At 53.4% G+C, this 22956-nt stretch overlaps 1 protein-coding gene across 1 annotated transcript; it reads left to right on the forward strand.

Moving 5' to 3' along the window:
* The first annotated feature begins 866 nt into the window (after positions 1-866).
* ADGRG3 (adhesion G protein-coupled receptor G3) lies at positions 867-22556 on the forward strand. Its single transcript, XM_012447873.3, has 12 exons — positions 867-980; positions 5871-6021; positions 8991-9129; positions 10922-11068; positions 11933-12067; positions 12558-12597; positions 13039-13139; positions 13279-13391; positions 17225-17505; positions 17683-17776; positions 18957-19240; positions 21544-22556. Exons 1-12 carry the CDS (start codon positions 920-922, stop codon positions 21651-21653), a joined length of 1656 nt encoding a protein of 551 aa, XP_012303296.2. The 5' UTR covers positions 867-919; the 3' UTR covers positions 21654-22556.
* Positions 22557-22956: the final 400 nt, after the last annotated feature.

Here is a 22956-nt window from a genome sequence, read left to right on the forward strand (position 1 = left end):
GCCCCCGCTTCCCGTCCGATCAGTGACCAGCTGGGTTGGGAAGACAACGATTTCACAGCACTGTTGATCAGAAATGATATAACGGCCACACCCACCGGCCGAGCGGCTCTGCATGCGTCATCCGTGAGTGCATCACACGCCTCGAGAGGCTCCGGTGACAGACAGCTTGTGCAAGGCCACCCAGCCAGGAAGTGGTCAGGACGGATGTCAGGCCAGGCCTGACCAACCCCTGGGGCTGCACTCCTGTCTTCCCGCTACCCTGTCTCTGAGTACGTTCTGTTATCCAAGCTGGTGGGGGAGGCTCGGGCCACAGGGCCAGCTCCGGCTCTCCCATGCCCTCCAGCCCGGTTCAAGCCTTAGGCACCATCCGGGTCGTCGTCCTCATGCCCAGAGCCAGGATTGTGCCCGGGTTATTGCAGGTCTCATCAAACCCTGACACAGCCTTAGGAGGCAGCCCTATTGCCATCTTCACTTTACAGAGAAGGAAACCGAGGCTCAGAGAAGCCCCCAGCTTGTGAGAGGAGGGGTCTGAGTAGGTGCACCTGGCTCCACGCCTGTGCGCATCACAGTTCCCAGGGGTCTGCTCTAAGGTGAGGCCTCTGTGGCCACTCAATGCCCCCACCCCTCCGCCTCGTAGATCCCACCCCAGTGGGACCCTGGGGCACATCCCTGGGTGGGCTCAGCAGCTCCCTCTGCAGGTGGCCCCGGGGCGCAGTGAGGCTGGGAACACTGCCCAGTTCCCCACACTCACCTTTCACAACGCAACCGATGGCGCCATTGAGCAGGAAGGGTGAGAAAGAGGACACAGGAAGCCAGAGCGGTGGGGCCACAGGGTGGGGGCAGGCCAGCTCAGCGGATCCTGGGGCCAGAGGGCCAGACAGCTGCAGGACTCTGGTGGCGTGGGCAAGGCTGGCCAAGGATGGCGATGCCCAGGGGCCTGGGGGCCCTGCTCCTCCCGCTTCTCCTACTCCTGGCCTTAAGTAAGTGACTGGCTTCTCACCCCTGTGGAGGGAGGGAGGGAGCCAGGGACAGATGCAGGGACAGGAGAGGGTGGGGAGTTGGGGTGTCTGGGACGTGTCCTCCGAGAGTCCCCCGTGGCCGCCTCAGCACCTCCTCTAACCCTGTCCCTTTGGGTCAGTCCTGTCCGCCACTAAACCTTGCTCTTGGATTCCCGTGTGCCCTGGAGATGGGGGAGGTCAGAGGGTGCTCGTGACTCCCCAGCCTGGGCTGCGGCTCCCTGTTAGGCCTGGCTGTGGGACAGGGTTGGCTCTGGGCAGGTGATTCTCCAGCTGGCTTGTGGGATCCTGGGGACAGGATTCGGACACTCAGGAAGCTGAGGCCAGGAAGGCCTATCACCTCATTGGTCTGGCCCTCTCCTCCCGCACCCCACCCTGGCCCCCTCTCCCAGTCTCAGCCATGGCCCCTTGGTCCTCAGTGGCCTGAGCCAGGATCCACACTCCTCCCCGTCACCCTCCCGTCTCACACGGGAACACATGTTGCATCTCCAGAGGCCATGGAAGCACCTGGGCCTTGCCTTTGCTGGCCTCTCTCCCAGGAAAGCTGCTCCCCTACCCCTTGCCCACCTAACTGGCTCCATTTACTCTTCTTGGCTTCTGTGGCATCTTAGCAACCCTCTGGGATAGAGGGAGGTGCTCCCCATTAGTGCTCCCTCCTGAGTGCTCCCTCCTGAGTGCTCCCTCCCGAGTGCTCCCATCTCCGGGTCTTGTGGGCCGCTCTTGTTTTGCTCCTGACTCGGTGAGGGGCCTGCATGTCCATCTCCCTGGGTGTCCAGTGTGTGGTCACATGGCTTTGGCCTCATAGATCAACCTCTTTGGGCTTCAAAGAACCCTCTTCTCTTCAAACATCGGGAGATTCAGTGGAGTGAATCAGTCCCTGGCTCAAAAACAGGGTGGAAGATGGCAGCACTGTCCTCCTAGTGGCCGCGGGAGGTCCTGGTGCAGAGCAGGCCACCAGGCAGCCCTTGATGGATGGATGAACAGAGCCACCGATGGCAGCTGTGACCGGGGCTTATGGGCGTCCTCAGGTCCCAGCCGCCATTGCTGGTTGGGCCTTCGAGGCTCCTCTAGGTGATGCTGTTTTCTGCATGGTGACGTGCATGCTCTGGTTGGGGCAGAGCAGCAGCCCTTTGATTGAGGGAGGAGCTTTGACAGGTCTGCACCCAGAAGTAAGACTCCCTCCTGTGTGGACAGTTATGTGTTAGTCTCCGTTCATCTGTCTGCCCATTCGTTCATTCATTCATTCAAGAAGCATCGATGGTGCCCTCTGCTCCTGCTGGTACCACTCGGCCCCCACCCTCAAAAGGCTCACAGTCTGCAGGAGTGACGCGGTGTGGTGGGCACCAGCATGTGGGACCCAGCTGTTAAGGCTGAGCAGGGGACAGATGCACTGGAGAGGCTGCCATAAAGGGACACGTGACAAAGGTGTGCGCAGGGCACGGGGAGCAAGCAGGGTGGTTGCTGGGCAGGCTGGCACCTGGGGCAGCCTTTGGCACCGTGAGTTCTGGCCACCTGAGCTTTTGGAGCCAGACTGTGGCTGTGGGAGGGAAATGGTGGTGGTCTGCTTGCGGTGAGCCAGCAGGGGCTGAGGGAGCTGTGCCGGGTGGGGGCGAATGCCCACCCTGCCCTCCTCCTGCCCTCTGACCTCCAGTCCACTCCCCATTTGCTGAACCCCAAATGAGGCAGTCCATGGAGGCCAGGCTTTAGAGCACAGAGGGTCTGGAGAGGAGGGGGCGCTATCCCACCCACAGGCCTAGCGCAGGGTCTCCTTGTCTACATGAAGTGCTTCAAAGAATAAACACAGAAAAGATATGTACCGATTGTCTCTGTGCAGGGTGTTTGCCGAGAGCTTCACTTACATGCCTGCACTGAAATTCTTGGCAGGCCAGGCGGGAGGCTCTGATGTCACCCACCAGCAGGCTGTCTGCACCTGTGCCCATTCACGACAGCAGGGCTGGGATGGCAGAGAACCGCACTTGCCCTCAAGCGGACCATATTCTCTCCGCTCCTCTCCCGTCCTCCTCTTCCTTCCCCTCCCATCCCCTCCTCTCCCGTCCTCCTCTTCCTTCCCCTCCCATCCCCTCCTCTCCCGTCCTCCTCTTCCTTCCCCTCCCATCCCCTCCTCTCCCGTCCTCCTCTTCCTTCCCCTCCCATCCCCTCCTCTCCCGTCCTCCTCTTCCTTCCCCTCCCATCCCCTCCTCTTCTCTCCTCTCTTCCTCCCTCTCCTTGCTTCTGTCTTCCTCCTCCTTTCCCTCTTCTCCCCTTTACATAAAAGCAAACATGGATCATATTACATGCATGCTCGTCTATCATTTGCATCTCCCATTAAACAATGCATACAGAAATTTAAAGTTCCTTATAAGCTGTCTAAAACGAATTGTCACATGTCGAATCCATTATTACAAAATCCACTCCCAAATGTTTTTTTGCCCTGCCATTACTCTTTATTCAGCCATTATTTTTATCATGTATTTTTTTTGTCTTAACGTTTAAAAATGAACAGTTTTTTTTAAATGACATTAATAGTGGACATGATTTTTTAAAAATCAAACAGCAGAGAGGGAAATAAAAAAATGGAAAGCAAATGAGCCCCTGCCCGCCTCACCCCCAGCACCACCCGTGGCACAGGGAGCTCCCCTACCAGTTTCTGGGGGAGCAATCCAAAAAATGAGGATTCAGAGCTGAGACCACGTCCCACCATCAATGGGAGAAGGACACGCCAAAGCAATTCAGAGTAGAAGACATATAATCGGCCGCATACAGGCAGGTGCTCAAAAATACAGAAGTTTAGTAAACTATAGAATAATAGGCATGTGGATAAATAGTCTCTCTTACGCACTTTTGGTGAGAGTTTAAATAGGTGCACCAGGTTTTGAGGGAAATTCAGTAACACCCGGCAGTTTTTGAAAGCACATACAGAAAGTTCTATGATAGGAATGTTTTCTTGTTCTTTTTTTTTTTTTTTTTTGAGATGGAGTCTTGCTCTGTGGTCCAAGCTGGAGTACAGTGGTGCGATCTTAGCTCGCTGCAATCTCTGCCTCCCTGATTGAAGTGATTCTCCTGCCTCAGCCTCCTAAGTGACTGAGATTATAGGTGCCTGCCACCAGGTCTGGCTAATTTTTGTATGTTTAGTAAAGGCAGGGTTTCCCCATGTTGGTCACACTGGTCTCAAACTCCTGACCTCAGGTGATCCACCCACCTCAGCCTCCCAAAGTGCTGGGATTACAGGTGTGAGCCACCACGCCTGGCCTTCCTGGCAGAGTTTTAAAGCACATACAGTTAGATCTAGATAGTCCTACGATAGGAACGTTTTCTATGAGTTCTCAACACAAGCTGAAAAGATGCACACTCAGGAATTCTTAGGGCAGATTGTGAAAATCATTGTCCACCAACAGGAGACTGGTTAAAAAAGGGTTGCAATGCCCATGTAATGGAATAGTTTGTAGCTATATAAAGAATGAGGTGGAAAGTTCTTCAAGATATATTGCTCGTCCAAGCGTGGTGGCTCATGCCTATAAATTCCAACACTTTGAGAGGCCAGGGCTGGCGGATCCCTTGAGCCCAGGGATTCGAGATCAGTCTGGGAAACACAGTGAAACCTGTCTCTACAAAAAATAAAAATAAAAAATATAACAAAATGAAAAACTAGCTGGGCATCGTGGCATGTGTCTGTAGTCCCAACTACTTGGGAGGCTGAGGTTGGAGGATAAATCGAGCCTGGGAGCTATAGGTTGCAGTGAGCTGAGATCATGCCACTGCACTCCAGCCTGGGTGACAGCACAAGACTCTGTCTCAAAAGAAAAGAAAAAGCATATATTGCTAAGTGATTTTGTGTAAATTTTAAAATGATGTATTGGCCAGGCATGGTGGCTCACATCTCTAATCCCAGCACTTTGGGCAGCCGAGATGGGAGGATCGCTTGAGGCCAGGAGTTTGAGACCAGCCTGGGCGACACAGTGAGAACCCACTCTTCTCAATAAAAATTGTTTTAAATTAAAAAAAAATGATGTGCTTATAAATACTTGCATATGCATACCTTCTGCAAAATTTCCAGAAGGTTGTGCAATAAACTGTTAAAGGTGGTAACTCTTTGAACACCTACAATGAGCTACGTCCTTTATCTCTAATTCTTCCCAAAACTTGGAAGGAACGCATTATTAGCTCCATTTTGCTGGCAAAAGGTTGAGCCTTAGAGAGTTTAAGTAACTTGCTTCGGGACTTACAGCTAGTAGATGACTCAAAGCTTTCAATTCATGCCCTGTATTAGGTGAAAGGGAACTGAACTTAAAGTCACAAAAGCTGGTCTTCAGTCCTGGAGCAACCTCCAACTAGCTAGTAACCTTTCTCAAGTCATTTTGCTCGAGAGGCCTTGGTTTGCTGCATTTTCTGCCTGTCCCGGGAGGTAGCTGTGAGGGTTGTAGGGTAAACGTGGGAGAAAGTGGCAAACCGAGACAGAAGGCATCCAAGAGTTCCACAAGAGTCCACAGCTGTAAGGGCTTTGGAAGGTCTGATGTGGAATAACTGTGAGAAGCCAGGAAGACTCCCTGGAGGAAGGGGTAAAGAAGCAACAGCATGAACATATGAAACCTTTTATTTACAGAGCCATGTGCCAAGCCTTTTGCACATGCTTTCCCCAAAGCATCCTACCAGCTCTGGGAGATGGGGCATCTCCCTTCACCTTGGATACAGCCTGAGAGAGGGTTTGCGTCCCACTCAAGTGCACTGTTAATGTGACGCATGGAGCTGGGTTCCAGGCCAACCACCAGACTCCGGAGCCCCAGCTCCTTTCCCCCTCCTCCTCCTTGCTGCCCATCTTCGTCCAGCCCATTCACACTCTCTGCATCCCTTCCTTAGGTCAGGAAAAGACCACCGAAAATCCAAGACGCAGCTGCCTGGGGTCCAACATGGACGAGTACGGCGCATTCAACTTGAAAGACAAGGCTGGGTGCTTCACCAAGTGCAGGAAGTCCGAGAGCGAGCCCTGCAATGTGGGAAATTTGCAAAAGTAAGGGGGTTCCCTGAGCTGGAGGGGGAATCTGAAGCTGCCAGGAGGGGGTGCTATCAGGAAGGGATGGGGTCATCTGCCCCCATGGCCCCAGAAAATGCCACTCCCATCTCACCCTTCCACCTTGTTTGACACCACAGTCCCCACACCCAACACCTCCATCCTGGCAATTGGGGTCCCTACTGATCTAGGGGATTCACAGATGAATCCACTCCTATCCCAGCCCTTGGGAGTTGTGGAAGGACAGATACAGACCCAAATAATGATGACTCCAGAGTGTATACACAAGGGCAGACAAGGTGCCAGTTTAGCCTGGAGGAGGGAAGTCGGCCAAGGCTTCACAGAGGAGGAAACCCAGAAAGGGCTTTGAAGGGTGCATAGGAGTTTTCCAGTTGGATCTAAGCAATGGTGGGGATACAGGCAGCAGAACTGAGAGTATTCGGGGATAACTTTCAATGCTTTGAACTGTAACAATGTAAACTGCTTGGGGATGAAAGAGGCAATGGGGAGATGCTATGAGTGGGAGATAGGACTGGAAATATAAGCAGACTAAGGTGTGAAGGATTGTGTAAGTTATACCAATGGCGGGGTGCGGCAAGGCAATGACTTTTTATTTTATTTATTTATTTTTTTGAAATGGAGTCTCACTCTGTTGCTAGGCTGGAGTGCAGTGGCATGATCATGGCTCACTGAAATCTCCGCCTCCTGAGTTCAAGCGATTCTCTTCCCTCAGCCTCTCGAGTAGCTGGGATTACAGGCGTGTGCCACCATACCCAGCTAATTTTTGTATTTTTAGTAGAGACTGGGTTTGACCTTGTTGGCCTCGATCTCCTGACCTCATGATCCGCCAGCCTCAGCCTCCCAAAATGTTGGGATTACAGGCATGAGCCACCGCACCTGGCCGGCAATGACATATTTTAAGCACAGGTAGAGTATAGTCAACTCTGCATTTTGGAAAGATTGCTGAGGCCTCAGGAACGGTGATGGGGGTGGTGATGCAGGAAGACATGACCCCGTAGGATGCACTAGAGGGGCCTGGGTGGGAGTGAGGGCTGAGCCAGCACCACCAGCAGCAACTGGCATGATGTAAGACAAGAGACTGGTTAGATGCGGGGGTGAGGGAGATGGAGGGGTTTAGAATACAACATCTTCAGGAGCCATCTCCAAAAACATCCCTGCCTCTCTTTCCTTCTTCCACTCCTAATAGAAGTTGTCCATAGCTCTTCTGGGATACCTAGCAAAGCACCTGGCTTGTATTAGTACTGAGTAAATATGTGTTAAAGGAATGAATGAAAGCCTGCTCTCAGGCTTGGTGTTAGGACAGCAATCTCATTGGATCATGTTACTTCAGTGGCCTGAAAACACTTCCCTCCCCACCTGCAGCTGATCCAGCAGCTTCTTAACACCGCAGAGCTGTTCAGAGGCTCCTCTCTGTGCTGCTCAGGGACATACCCAAAAGAATTTCAAACAAGTCTCCAAATAAAAGCTTGTACGTGGGCCAGGCACGGCGGCTCACACCTGCAATCCCAGCACTTTGGGAGGCCGAGGTGGGCAGATTATTTGAGGTCCGGAGTTTGAGACCAGCCTGGTCAACATGGTGAAACCCTGTCTCTACTGAAAACACAGAAAGAAAAATTGGCTGGGCGAGGTGGCAGGCACCTGTAATCTCAGTTACTCGGGAGGCTGAGGTCGGAGAATTGCTTGAACTCAGGGGGCGAAAGTTACAGTGACCGGAGATCACTCCACTGCACTCCAGTTTGGGTGACAGAGCGAGACTCAGTCTCAAAAAAAATAAAATAAAAAATAAAAATAAAGCAGCAGCTTGTACATGAATATTTGTAGCAGCACTTTTCACAATAGCCAAAAAAAAGGAAAATCTCCAAATGTCCCTCAATGGTTGAAGGCATAATCAAAATATGATCTCTCCATACAATGAAATAGTATTCATCCATAAAAAGAAAAAAAATACAGGGGCCAGGCACAGTGGCTCACTCCTGTCATCCTAGAACTTTGGGAGGCTGAGGCAGGAAGATCACTTGAGGCCAGGAGTTCAAAGCCAGCCTTGGCAATAGAGTGAGACCCCGACTCTACTAAAAGGAATTTTAAAAAAGAAATAGGGCCAGGTGCAGTGGCTCATGCCTGTAATCCCAGCACTTTGGGAAGCTGAGGCAGGCAGATCGCTTGAGGTCACGAGTTCGAGACCAGTCTGGCCAACGTACTGAAACTCCATGTTTCTAAAAATACAAAAAATGAGTTGGGCATGGTGGTGCACACCTGTAATCCCAGCTACTCAGTAGGCTGAGGCAGCAGAATCACTTGAACCCAGGAGGTGGAGGCTGCAGTGAGCTGAGATTGCACCACTGCACTCCAGCCTGGGCGACACAGTAAGACTCCATCTCAAAAATAAAATAAAATGGAATACTGGTACATGCTACAACTTGGATGAACCCAGAAAACATTACGCTAAGTGAAAGTCAGAAACCAAAGGCTGCATATTGTATAATTCCATTGGTGTGAGGTATCTGAAATAGGCAAACTTGTGGAGACAGAAGGTAGATTAGTGATTGCAGAGGCCAGGGGGAGGGAGAAGGGCGTGCTTCATGGGCATGGGTTTCCTTTGGGGTGATGAAATGTTCTGGAACTAGACAGCATGATGGTTGCACAACATCGTGAGTTACTTAATGCCATTGGATTGGACACTTTATTGTTAAGATGGTAACGTTTATGTTATATGCATTTTACCACATGCACACACAAAAAAAGACAAATGCATGAAATACTCAGAAGGGACTCTAGCTGAAATCCTGCAGGAGCAGTCTGGGTGGCTCCCAAGCCATCTTTCTTCCTCCTGCCGTGATCCCAGGGTCTTTACTTTGATAGTTTGTGTCAGCCCTCTCACCCCAAGAGCCCAAGGTGTGAGTAATTCAGCCTGCGGGATTCTATCCTCCCCTGTCCCTGGCCCCTTGCAGATACTGGCTAAACTACGAGGCCCACCTGGTGGAGGAAGGCTTGACGGAGAAGGTGAACATGTCTTTCCTGAAGGCTTTGGTCCAGAACCTCAGCACCAGCACCGCAGAAGACCTGTACTTCTCTCTCAAGCCCTCTCAGGTGAAGAGCTCCCCAGCCCCCTTGACTGGTTCAGACCCTATCTTTCTTGGACAATATTTCAAAACTCTAAGAGAGTTATATCCTGTGATTGGTTCCCATCAGGGCTTGTTCCCCCCACATCCCGACTGGCAGAGCTGCACCTGTAAAATGAGCTCTAAGCCTCCTCCACGCCTAAAACTCCCATGAGCTCTTCTGCTGAGGCAACATAGTTGAAATGAGGGAAAGGGTTCAGTGGGCAGACTCTGGATTTATGCTGGGCCATATTCAAATCCCAGCTCTGCCCTTGTGATCATGGGCAAATTACTTTTCTGAGCCTCCGTTTCCCGATCTGTAAAAAGATGAAGGTACTGCCCACTTTTAAGATTAACATGGCCAGGTGCAGTGGTGCACACCTGCAATCCCAGCACTTTGGGAGGCTGAGGTAGGAGGATGGCTTGAGGCCAGGAGTTCCAGACCAGCCTGGTCACCACACTGAGATTCCATCTCTACAAAAACAAACAAAACACACAACAAACAAAAGATGAATGAGAGGAGCAAATGAGATAATGCACAGGGAATGCTCGGGACAGTGAGGGCTCAGAAAGTCTCTGGCCTTCCAGAAGAAATGGACATGGTGGTAGAGGTTGAGGCAGCAAGGTGGGTTGGTTAGGAATGAGGGACTTTTGGGTTTGTCTGGAGAAAGGGAAATGGAAGATAGATTTTTTCCTCAACCCTTTATTATGTCACTCAAGCAGCGGAGCCCTCTGCCTGGGTTATGCCCTGGCCCCAGAAATCACCCACCTGTCCTTTTGATGAGAGTCTGGACCGGGAAGGAGAAAGTTGAGGCCTTCAGCTCCAACAATAGCCCCCCTGTGCCAATGCACATGTGGTGCTTCTGAGGCAGGCCCGGGGTGGGTCAGGCTGTAGCCTTTGCGGGGACAGGGAGCTCAGAGAATGAAGGAAACATGCTTTGTAGCCGGGCGCAGTGGCTCACGCCTGTAATCCCAGCACTTTGCGAGGCTGAGGCGGGCTGATCATTTGAGGTCAGGAATTTGAAACCAGCCTGACCAACATGGTAAAATAAAACCTCGTCTCTACTAAAAATACAAAATTAGCCAGGCATGGTGGCACATGCCTGTAATCCCAGCTACTTGGGAGGCTGAGGCAGGAGAATCACTTCAACCTGGGAGGCGGAGGTTGCAGTGAGCCGAGATTGCGCCATTGCACTCCAGCCTGGGCGACAACAGCGAGACTTGGTCTCAAAAAAAAAAAAAAAATGCTTTGCAATGACCACTGATATGTATTTCAATATTTTGACCATTCTTTGTTTTTTAAAACTGTGTTGTGGTTGTTGGGTGGGGAGGATTTCATATTCAGAGTAAACTCGCGTGTCCCCCTCTGCCCTTGTTCCCTCCGTTCCTCAACTTCCTTCCTGATGGTTTCATTCTTTCCATCAAGCCTTGTGTAAACAATGGGACTGTTAGGGCCCTGGCCAAAAGCACGTGGCCTTCAGCCACCCTCACACTTGCACGTTCAGCTTGCCCAGGTGTCAGGTGGCCAAACAGGCACAAGGTTAGCTCTGCTCTCTGTATTGGGAAAACCGAGGCTCCATAAGGGCTGTAACTTGTCTAGGGATGCACCGCCTGTGAGGAGCAGAGCTTGCACTGTGCCCCAGGTGTCCTGCCTCTCAGACCTGACAGTCCTCAGGTGCTGCCCCGACCCAGTATGCCTCAGTTCCCCCTCCCAGCTGGGGGAGGGCAGGGCCCGTGTTGGAGGCTGGGTACAGATGGAGCTGCTGAGTCTGTGGTTGTAGATTCCAAGGCAGGTGATGAAGGATGAAGACAAGCCCCCTGACAGAGTGCGACTTCCCAAGAGCCTTTTCGGATCCCTGCCGGGCAATAGGTCTGTGGTCCGCTTGGCCATCACCGTTCTGGACATCGGTCCGGGGAATCTCTTCAAGGTGAGGACTCGGGGAAGCTCTGAGGTAAAGTGCTAGGTCCTCGGGGGCCCCATGCCACAGCTTGCGGTCACCGGCGTCTGCTGAGGGATCCGATGGGGACGGAGCAGGCGGTGAGTCTCTTAGTGTTTCTAATGCAACCCGTGGTCATCCCAGACCCCTGTCACTAGAGTCTGTGGCCTTCAGACTCACACTGGTCACACGCTCTTGGATGTCTGACCCCATACATCAGTGCCCTCTGACCTGTACCTGTGTCCTGAGGGTGCTCATGTGCCCTTGTGTGTCCTCATGTGTGCGCAAACACGCATGTCCTTTCTATTCCTGTGCACACAGCATCCCCTGTGCTCAGGTGTGACATATCCACATGTGCGAGTGCAGCCATGCCCTGGCACGTATGTGTACCAGGTATGCACACGGTATGCACACCCCAGAGGTGTGCGTCCACTCGTGTGCAGACGTGTGTACCCCTGAGGGCTGTGCTCCCCCCACCAGCCCCCTTTCTACTGAAGCACCCTCACGCTAAGACCCTCAGGGGCACGCTGTCCTCCCCACTGACTTCCATTTCTTGGCTCATCTTGGCCCCGTGCCCCCTCTAGTTAAGAGGGCAGAGGAGCTCTGGAGGCCAGCAGTGGAGAGTGGTCACATGCACAGCTTTGCAGCCAGTTGGCCTGGCCCAGCCCAGGCAGGAGGCCACTGGGAGCATCAGGGAGGAGGCTGCCCATGACTCCTTAGCCCCCTGGTCCCCTGGTCTTGAACTCCGCCCTCCAAGCAAGGGCCGTGGGTTCCTGGAGACTGCTAGGAACCCCAGCCCGGGTGGGTCGGGATGGCCCCTTCTACAGCCTGGCCCCCTGATCTCCCCACTCACAGGGCCCCCAGCTCAGCCTGGGAGATGGCAGCAGCGTGTTGAACAATCGCCTGGTGGGCTTGAGTGTGGGACGAATGCGTGTCACCAGGCTGCCTGAGCCTCTGGAGATCATCTTCTCCCACCAGCGTCCACCCACTGTGAGTCCCCCGACCAGGCCTGGCAGTCACTGTGGGGCAGACAGGTGGGTGGGCACACCCAGGCCTATGGGCCCTGCATGGGACACTGCACATCTGTCCCTCCCCTTCCACAGCCACCCAGGAGGAGTCATTAGGGCCATACATACACCTACGTCCAAGGCCACACACTCTAGAAGTGCACATGAGGACCTGGCAAGCCCACCTGCATCCACACGGCATTCCGCATGCTCCACATGCAGGCTCCCCGACACGTGCACATGCACGCAAACATGCAAACCCCCCGCCCCGCCCACAGCCCCACACCGCAGTCGGCCAAGGGCTCATCAAATGACACACTTAATTTTTCTATGCAGCCCATGGGCATGAAGCTTGCTTTCTACCTCACGCACACTCACGCTAGGACCCAAGGGAGCACAGCGTCCTCCCGCTTCCCCTGCCCTCCCCCAACCTTCCCCTTTCCTGTCTCCTGACTCCCGCTGTTTGGTTTCAGAACATGACCTTCACCTGTGTATTCTGGGATGCGACCAAAGGTAGGGAGCGTATGGGCTGCATTGCGGGGCACAGCCAGCTCCTCTGGCTAAGTCCCTCCCCTCCCCTCCTCTCCACTCCCTCCATCCTCTCCCTTCCCCACCCCTCCTCTCTTCCCCTTCCCCCTTCCCTTCCCTATATTCCCCTCCTCCTCTCCCTATATTGCCTTCCCTTCTGTTCCCCAGGCCTCCCCTCCCCTCCCTATATTCTCTTTTTCTCTGTTCCCCTCCCCTCCCTTCCCCACTCCCCTCCCCTTCCCACTCCCCTCCCCTCTCCTCCATATATTCCCTTCTCCTCTGTTCCCCTCCCCTCCCCTCCCTTTCCCACACCTTCCTTCCCCTCCCTTCCCTATATTCCATTCCCCTTTGTTCCCCTCCTCTCCCCTCCCTTTCCCTCCGCTCTCTATATTCCCTTTCCCTCTGTTCCCCTGGCCTCCTCTCCAGGGCCCACTGGAGACTGGGCTTCTGAGGGCTGCTCCACGGAGGTTGGACCTGAGGGGACCGTGTGCCGTTGTGATCACCTGACCTTTTTCACCCTGCTCCTGGTAACAGCCCCTTCTACTCTGATCCCAGGTGTTCCAGGGATTTCCAGCTCCTGTCTAGGGGAGGGGGCTGCCTGGTGGTCTTGGGGTACCTGGGCCTGGCTTCCAACTGATGTGGTCTCGTTTCCGGGGTCACCCACAGAGACCCATCTTGGACCAGTCCACGGTGCACATCCTCACACGCATCTCCCAGGCAGGCTGTGGGGTCTCCATGATCTTCCTGGCCTTCACCATTGTTCTTTATGCCGTCCTGAGGTGAGTGACCCCCACCTCCCCACCATGTCTCCCTCCCACCCTCAAGAGAGGCAGCAGGGCAGGGTGGGAAGCACTCAGGTTGTGTGGCCTCTGACTAATGTCCTCTCCACACCTTAGTGTCCTTATCCCAAAATGGGGTTGGAGGTTGAAATGTGTCAGGGCTATTTCAGGAAAAGTGGCAGAAATTTAACTCAAATTGGCTTAAACATAGCAGGGAATGTGTGGTTCATGTAACTGGGGATAGCAAATAGTGAATAGGGTTCATGTAATTGAAAAACCCAAGGTGTATGGACTTCAGGCAGGGTTCGATCCAGGGGCTCAAAAGAGGTCCCCAGGACTTCGTCTCCCTCTGCCTCTCACAGCTTTGCTCGCTCTTTGACAGTCACATTGGGCAGTTTCTTTACTCTTGGGGGCTGCCTCAGGATTGCATCACAGCTCCTTTGCTTAGGCAAAAATAAAAGAGGTCTCCTCTTTCCAAGTATTCTAAGCTAAATCCCAGGATTGAGAAGGGTTTTTTTTTTTAACATTTTATTTTGAGATAATTATAAACAGAAAGCTGCAAAAAATAGTGCAAAGAGTCCTGTGGTTCCTTCTTCCAGCTTAACCCCGATGGATATATCCTAGACAGCTGTAGTTCATACCAAAACCAGCAGCTGGTGGTATAGTACTGTTGACTAGAATATAGTCTTTGCTCAGTTTTCACCATTTTTTACATATATTAATGTGTGTGTCTATGTGTGTGTGTGTGCAGGACAGATCATTTGCAGGGCCCAGTCCAAAATGAAAATATAAAAGGTGGGGCATGGTGGATTATATCATGCCTATAATCCCAGCTCTTTGGGAGGCCAAGGTGGGCGGATCATCTGAGGTCAGGAGCTGAGACCAGCCTGACCAACATGGGGAAACCCCGTCTCTACTAAAAATACAAAACAATTAGCCAGGGGTGGTGGCACACGCCTGTAGTCCCAGCTACTTGGGAGGCCGAGGCAGGAGAATCGCTTGAACCCAGGAGGTGGGGGTTGCAGTGAGCAGAGATCATGCCATTGCACTCCTGGCTGGGCAACAAGAGCAAAACTCCATCTCGAAAAAAAAAAAAGAAAGAAAGAAAAAGAAAAAAAAAAAATGGCCCCTTATTCAAAAAATTTTAAGAATGTCAAGATGGCGACAGTAGAACATTAAGTCCTTCTGAGGATGGGGCCCTGCAGAGGTCACACGCTCATGAAACTGGCCCTGTGTGAGCATGTGTGTGCGTGTCTGCGTGTATCAGCCTGTGCAGTGTTATCCCGCGTATACACCAGAGCTGAGTCTTACTGGTCTAACTTGGACCATGTGCCCATGCCTGCCTGGGTCACTGTGGTCAAGGGCTAGAATACACATATTGGCTGGCCAGGCCACGTGCCTGCTCTTGGGTTGGAGCTAACAAAGAACCCCTGGCCCCTGACTTATGTCATCGTCATGAGTGGGGACGGGCGGGCGTTCCTCAGGGAGACCTGGGGCTGTGTCCAGAAGGGGGAGTGAGTACAGGTTAGGCAGAAACAGCAGGGGGCGCTGCAGCCCCGCTTGCCTGGGCCCAGACCATGGCTGAGGGACCCACAGCACTTGCAAGCTTGAAGGTGCCTAGGGGAGCCAGTGCCCCAGCCTGTCCTGTCCCCCAGCATCCTGGGGGTGCCTGAGGGTGGCCTAAAGCAGCCTTTGGGTTTCCTGCCCCTGAGTCCAGGGCTGTCCCACTGCCTTCTCCACGTGCCTCTGTGTCACCATTTGGCTCTGGGCTGCAGCCCCCACTAGGCCCACCTACTCCATCACAGACCAACCCATGAGTGTAAGCGGTGTCCCCTACCCCCACCCTCCAAGCCCTGGCCTAGGACACGGTCTCCATCCCCAACAAGCTGAGCATGCCTTGCCAGCTGGCTGCGTTGCTGGACCCTGTGAGCGGGGCTTGGAGCGCCAGGAGAAATTGCCACCAGCTCCCCAGGGTGGGGCCTGGTATCTCAGGTGAGGTGGACACGGTTCCAGATGTTCCTCCAGGAAGCCCCGGGGCCCCCCTCCCTTGGCTGAGAGCCCTTTTGGATCCGGTTTGCTAAGAATTTGGAGCAAGGGGCTCCAGAGAGAGGGAGGTGAGCCTGGTGAGTCACTGGGTAGGGAGTCTGGAGCCCGGGGTTGGAGCCCCTGCCCTGCCCTGCTCTACAGCCCCGTAAAACTACGTCCCTCTCTGAGCCTCACTCTTCTACTGCATTTTCAGCTTCATGCATCCACCTGCCTGTCCAGCCACGTCACCAATGAATCCATGGCCCCTCCACTGTTAGGCCTGTAATTCACGCATGGGAGAGACCCGAGGAGGGAGAGGATGGGGAGTTACACTATGCTGCAGGAAACGTCCAAATCAGCTCAGGCTAGGGGGCATGCAGAGACAGCCTCCTCAGAAGGAAACATCCAAGGGGCATTTGAAAGGCAGAAGAACAGGAGTCAGGCAAAGAAGGTGGGAGAAAAGGCATTGGGAGCAGCGAGAAGAGCACTGGCAGAGTCTGGGCGGCCTGAAAAATCAGCATGCATTCGGGGAATTGCAAGTTATGCAGTTGGGCTAATGCAACTGTTACCGGGTGGTGCTGCGCAGTTCCAGGCTCTTGGCGCCCCGAACAAAGAATTGGATGAGATACACGCAGATAGCCAAGCAAAGCGACATGAGTGTATTCCACGCAGTATTCCGCTCTCAGAGCGGGAGAGCGGGCTGACCTCTGTAAAATGGGATCAGCCTCAGCTCCGTGTAGTTTGGGTGGTTCCAGGTGTGTTTTTTTCTTCTCTTCTCAAGGCTGCCTAATCTCTAGCCAGTATCTGGCTTTTGATTGATAGATGTGTTGCTCAGTTACTTCGGGCCCTGGTGCATTTATGCATCGCCTCCATCTCATAATTTTAAGTACGTGCATGATATGCAGCCCATATGCATGAAGCTTAAGTAGCTAATTATCATATGGGGTTACGTGAAGGATACTTTTTCTCTAAAGCAAATGCCCATCTCTGAAGAGCTGCCCCTTACTGCTTTGGTCCAGAGCTTGCCAGCCGTGGGATTCCCCTTTTTATTTTTTATTTAATTTTATTTTTTTTTTGAGACGAAGTTTCGCTCTCGTTACCCAGGCTGGAGTGCAGTGGCGCAATCTCGGCTCACCGCAACCTCCGCCTCCTGGGTTCAGGCAATTCTCCTGCCTCAGCCTCCTGAGTAGCTGGGATTACAGGCACGCGCCGCCGTGCCCAGCTAATTTTTTGTATTTTTAGTAGAGACAGGGTTTCACCATGTTGACCAGGATGGTCTCAATCTCTTGACCTCGTGATCCACCCGCCTCGGCCTCCCAAAGTGCTGGGATTACAGGCACGCGCCACCACGCCCAGCTAATTTTTTGTATTTTTAGTAGAGAGATTCCCCTTTTTATCTCACTTTTGTTTTGCTTGCTGAACCTCTGCTTTTCATCTTGCTTCTTGCTCACCCACCCCTTCACCTTGCTTCAGTTCTCTGCTTTTACTTATTCTGCCCTTTATCCAACTTGTAATTCCCCTCACTATTCTTCTGCCTCATTTTCCCTATCCTCCTGCCTGACATTGGTCAAGGATGAGGTCGACAGGATCTGGAACCCACAGGGCCCCGTGGGCCATGAGAGGCTCCTGGACTTGAACCTCAGGATGCTCCCACTCTGGCTGCCGGCCGGGCTGGAAGCTGCATGAGCAGGCAGGAGCTGGTGTTGGGGGTGGAGAGCCATGGGCTGTTGTGGTGGACAGGCCTGAGTGCCCCATGGGAGCTCCCATGGGAGCTGCGGCCCCTTGGGGCCTCTCATTTCTCGCTCCAGGCTTTCCCGGCAGAGGTTCAAGTCAGAAGATGCCCCTAAGATCCACGTGGCCCTGAGTGGCAGCCTGTTCCTGCTGAATCTGGCCTTCTTGATCACTGTGGGGAGTGGCTCGAAGGGCTCTGATGCCGCCTGCTGGGCCCGAGGGGCCGTCTACCACTACTTCCTGCTCTGTGTCTTCACCTGGATGAGCCTGGAAGCCTTCCACCTCTACCTGCTTGCCGTCAGGGTCTTCAACACCTACTTCGGGCACTACTTCCTGAAGCTGAGCCTGGTGGGCTGGGGTAGGTGCTGCCTGGACGGACAGAATAGACGGCTGGCCCCAAGGGTGCGGAGGGAAATAGCCTTGGGGAGAGAAAGGAGGGGTTCCCAGAGCTGAAGGGACGGGCATCTGGAGGGGATGTGGAGGAGGACGTGCCAGCGAGCCCCCGTGATGCCATGCCACTTCCCCTTGTGCCCAGGCCTGCCTGCCCTGATGGTCATTGGCACTGGGAGTGCCAACAGCTACGGCCTCTACACCATCCGAGACAGGGAGAACCGCACCTCTCTGGAGCTGTGAGTGGCAGCTGTGGGAGCCGGGGTGATGCCAGTTCCCCAGCTTCACATACTGGGGCTGGAGGGAGGTGGGGAGAGGAGGGATTTCTAGGAAAAGAGACCAAATATGTCAAGACCAGAAGAATCCTCAGATCCAGCCAGCTCATGGCACAGAGGAGTAAACTGAAGCGGGGAGAGAAAGAGAGAGAGAGAGAGAGAGAGAGAGAGAGAGAGAGAGAGAGAGGAAGTGAAATGAGAGAGGGAGCCTGAGAAAGGAGAGGGAAAACTGGACCAGGAGGCAGGGTGCCTTACTTGAGCCTGGGCCGACACCAGCCCATACGGCAGCTTAAGGCAAAGTGAAGAAGGTCACCCCGTCCGCATGCTGGGTGCACAGCCTGGAGAGGAGAGGGTGTGTTGGATTTCAGCCCCCACTGCTGCCCAGCCAGCTGCCCTTGTTCAGGCCACCACCTGCCCAGTGATTCCCAGTAGCCTGGGTCCAGTCCGGGCTCTGCCCTGCCTGCTCTGCATGTGACCTTGGCAGGCCCGGTCTCTCCCAGAGCCTCAATCTCCTCATCTGCAGCATGGGGGAATGGATCAACATGCTCTCTAAGGCCCTTTGCCCTGCAGTGCAGGGGCCAATGGAGCTAAGTTGTTTCTAGACAACTTGGGGTCCGTGGGGCACCTACCACTGGGCCCATGGCTCTGTGCTACGAGGAGCTGGCGAGGCCTTGGACCTGTCCCCAGGGCCTCAAAAACAGGGGCCCAGGAGCTGTCACATACATGCAGGCATTGGACCAGGTGGGGACTGCAGTGGACTGGCAGTCACAGAGCCAACTAATGGGCGGCCAGTTACTGTCCTTCAGGAGGGCATCCACAGAGCTGCCAGGTATATGGTTTTCTAGGAGAAGCAGAAAATCTGGGTGTTTATATCAAATCTTCAGATTTTAAAGGCAGCCACTAATTCAGTTTTTTTTTTTACATCATATGGTGCCAACGAAACATGCCTTTGAGGTCACTCTGGCATTAAAGAGACACCAGACAGGAGCCTGATAATGGTCCCTCCCCAGTGGGAGAATGGGGATTGATGGGTGGTAATGGGAGAGGCACCTTCACGGATGGAAAAGCTCAGCCAGGGGACTTCCTGGGCTTGCTGGCCAGAGGCACCTCTTCCGGTCCCACCACTGCCGCCCCCGTCCTCCAGATGCTGGTTCCGTGACGGGACAGTCACGTACGCCCTCTATATCACCGTCCATGGCTACTTCCTCATCACCTTCCTCTTTGGCATGGTGGTCCTGGCCCTGGTGACCTGGAAGATCTTCACCCTGTCGAGTGCTACAGCGGTCAAGGAGCGGGGGCAGAACCGGAAGAAGGTGCTCACCTTGCTGGGCCTCTCAAGCCTGGTGGGTGTGACGTGGGGGTTGGCCATCCTCACCCCCCTGGGCCTCTCCACCGTCTACATCTTTGCACTTTTCAACTCCTTGCAAGGTGAGGCTCCTGCACCAGGGAGGTGATGGGCTGTGTTGTCTGTCCCAGGAGGTGTTGGGAGGTGGGGGAGAGGGTGGTTTGCAAGACACAGGACTCTGATCAGGCTAGCGCAAGGCAAGGATGTTGATTTCAAATATTCAGAGCAAGGATCCAGGGCAACAAAGTGTGGCTGCTGTATTAGTCCATTTGTGTTATGGTGAGGCCTCAGGAAGCTTCCAATCATGGCAGAAGATAAAGGGGAGCCATGGCGAGAGTGGGAGCAAGGGAGTGGGGAGGCACCATGCTGTTTTAAACAACGAGATCTTGCATGAACTCCCAGCAAGCACTCACCCATCACCGAGGGGATAGTGCTAAGCCATTCATGAGGACCCACTCCCATGACCCAGTCACCTCCCACCAGGCCCCATCTCCAACGTTGGGAATCACATTTCAACATGAGTCTTGGAGGGAACAAACATCCCAGACATTATCAGCTGCCTTCACGGGAGCTGCTACCAGGATCAGAAAGAGCCACCCAAACCAAAGCAGATACGTTCTCCATCTTTTTCCTGGAGCTGTGGAGTCTCTCACCTAGTGTCTGTGGAAACTCCTTCATTCTCTACCTACTCACGCTTTACTATGACCCCAAATGGTTATCCAACATGGCCGCCATAGCCCTGCACGACCTTGCAAGTCAGGTGTCCATTGTCCATCTCTGGTCCAATCAGCTGTGACCAGAAGGGCAGAGTCATGAGATCTGATGTCCACATGACATGGACGGGATCTCCAGGGATCTATGGAAGGAAGGAAATGCTTGCTGTGTTTGTTACCGGCCCCCACAGGGTCCTTCCTCTGAGATCGCCGCAAAGGAGTAAGAACAGTGCATGGGTTATGGTTTGTATGTGTTCTCTTTGCTTCTGACGTCTACAGCTCAGAGAGGCATCACAGCCTGAGGGCGAGAGAAACAGCCAAGACGGGAGTGACGAGACTCACCCCGTCCAGAGGAGTCACTAGAAACCCAGGCCTCCTAGATGCAGCGGGTACAAGCCCCCAAGACCAGGGCTGGCTCCCAGTGCCCCATGAGACTGTGTGGCTTAGTGACTGGGACCAGGCAACCCTGGGGCTAAATCCTAGCCCCATCCATCACCAGCAAGTCACTCAGCTCCTCCGATCCTCATTCATCTCGAAATTGGGAAAACCTCCTACTTACCTCACCAGATTTATTTATTTATTTTTTTGAGATGGAGTCTTGCTCAGTCACCCAGGCTAGAGTGCAGTGGCATGATCTTGGCTCACTGCAACCTTCACCTCCTGGGTTCAAGCAACTCTCCTGTCTCAGCCTCCCGAGTAGCTGGGACTACAGGCGTATGCCACCACACCCAGCTAAGTTTTGTATTTTTGGTAGAAACGGGGTTTCACCATATTGGTCAGGCTGGTCTCAAACTCCCGACCTCAGGTGATGCACTCGCCTCAACCTCCAAAAGTGCTGGGATTACAGATGTGAGCCATCACACCTGGCCTGCCAGATTATGATGAACAATGGCAATGCATATGTGGGAACCACTAGGTCTTCAATACATGGGAACTATATTAATAATCATAGAAATTATGACCGTATGGCCATCTGAAGCTGTCTCCAGCTGGAGAATCATGAGTCCATGCCTGGAGAATCCCAGGGCTTGATGGTTGGGAAGAAAGTCACCTTGAAACTATAGATGACATCGCTATTCTTTCAGAGGTTACCTTAATATGTAAGCCTGAACGCTTCACTCTACTGAGTTCGCGTCCATTGGGTCTGAGTTGTTCTGTATTTCTCTCTTCCTCCCCAATACAACAGAGCCCTTGGTACCTTGAATTGCCCATTGAACTCCTCTCAATATTTTTCTTGTATATAGAGTTTTGGTTATAGATTTCCTTGAAACACAGAGTTTTTCTAAGTCATGTTCTGTACTTACGATAATTTCTTGTGCCCCACACTTTCCCTTTTCCTCTTGCTGGAGTGCCCCCTTTAATAATCCTTTATAGAAGGAATGATGGTTGTTTTGTATGTCTGAAAATTCCTCAATTTTGCTGTTTCTTTTCTGTGATAGGTATAGGTAGATATGTTCTTTGAAGGTCTCTGTTTTTCATTTCCAAGATTTCTATTTGGTTCTTTTTCATTTCATTTTGAAATGGTTGTGTAATGGTTGCATTTTTGCCTGACTTTTCCAGTAGTTCTTGAGTGGTTATGGTGAGTCTCCTCCCTCTCAGCAGCCACCAGCCCAGGTTGTCCCACTCCCTGCCCACCCCTCCCCAGGCTCACCAAGGCCTCTCCTCCCTGACAGGTGTCTTCATCTGCTGCTGGTTCACCATCCTCTACCTCCCAAGTCAGAGCACCACAGTCTCCTCCTCTACTGCACGACTGGACCAGGCCCACTCCGCATCTCAAGAATAGGAAGGCATGGCCCTGCAATCTGGACTCAGCTCTGACTGCTGTGTGACCTCGGGCAGCTCCACGCCTCCCTCTGGGCCAGTTCCTTTCTCTGTATAATGTGGCTGGGGAGGGAGAGGACCAGGTTGGACCACGTGGCTTCAGAGGTCCCATCCAGATCCAACTACAGGTCCACATGAGAGTCCATGTAAGCATGTTTGCAGGGGTCTAGAGTTCCTGTAGTCCTGAGACCCCTGCCAGCAAAGAGTGACAGTCACCTCCACGCCCTGCCCTCATTGCAAAGCCCTCACCTACCTTCTGGTCCCAGCAAGGGAAGAGTCTGTGGTTTGTATAGCCCTGGAAGGAGCCCCCAGCCTCTCCCCTCCTCCTCCTTGTCACTGGCCTCCCGCAACTCCGCCTCTGGATGCCTGTAACCTTGAGGGGCATTCAGGAGGCCAGTGTGCCCTCAGGTATTGGGGGTTAGTTTTGGTGGGTAGGAGTTGATCCTCCCACCCAGTCTGACCCTGGTCTCTGCCCATCAGAGCCCACCCTCCTGGAAGAGACCCCAGCACGTTCAGGGTGCTGGCAGCCCTGCAGGTGTCCAGGGACACTGCATTTCTGAGAACCACTGAGTGGGTGAGCTACCTCGGTCAAACCCTCCACTCCCTACTCTGACTGCCATGTGGGTGGCCCAACCTCTGACCTGCTGTCATCATAGAGGTAGAAGGCAAACTGATCTGGGGCTCAGCGCACCTGGGGGTGCTCCCATTCATTCAGCATGTGGGACCCAGGGGCGAGGGTGGGGTTGAGGGCTCCCTGAGCAGGGGCTGGGCATTGCCACTAGAACCTGAGCTCCCAGAGAACAAGGACCTGGGCAGCCTCAGTCACTGTTCCAGCCCAGGCCAAGCACAGTGCTTGGCTTGTGGAAGTCTTGAATAAATATTTGTTGGCTGAATGAGTGGATGTATGAGTTTGGCACCAGCCTGGCAGAGCCCTGAGCTAAGGGGGTGTCTCAGGCCAGACCTAAGTTGGGTAGGGTGCTTCTGGCAGCTGGGCCTCCCTGTCACAATCGCATGCAGGTTTCTCAGTAGGAAGCAAAAAGAGGCAGAGATAGCAGAAATGGGGGTAGAGATACAGAGATGGAGAGATGGAGAGAGAGACTTAAGAGACAGGCCAACACCAAGAGGGAGAACGGAGGCAGAGAGGTGCAGAGAGATGGCGGCCCCACCCCAGCTCCTGCGACCCCCTACGCATGGGGAGTGGTGCATGTTGACATCATCCCCCTCTCTGGAGCCTCACTGCACAAGTCCATCCCTCACTCTATCCA

The sequence above is a fragment of the Aotus nancymaae genome, unplaced genomic scaffold, assembly GCF_030222135.1.
Source record: "Aotus nancymaae isolate 86718 unplaced genomic scaffold, 86718_ANA_hifiasm-v0.15.2.pri h1tg000030l, whole genome shotgun sequence".
Lineage (NCBI taxonomy): Eukaryota > Metazoa > Chordata > Mammalia > Primates > Aotidae > Aotus > Aotus nancymaae.

What these genes read in the sequence shown, in the direction of transcription:
- ADGRG3 (XM_012447873.3), top strand. Translation starts at nt 920, where the DNA reads ATGGCGATGCCCAGGGGCCTGGGGGCCCTGCTCCTCCCGCTTCTCCTA. An exon ending in CCCACCAGCGTCCACCCACT is followed by an intron (nt 12,068 to 12,557) that starts GTGAGTCCCCCG and finishes GTTTGGTTTCAG; the next exon opens with AACATGACCTTCACCTGTGT. An exon ending in GCTGAGCCTGGTGGGCTGGG is followed by an intron (nt 17,506 to 17,682) that starts GTAGGTGCTGCC and finishes CCTTGTGCCCAG; the next exon opens with GCCTGCCTGCCCTGATGGTC.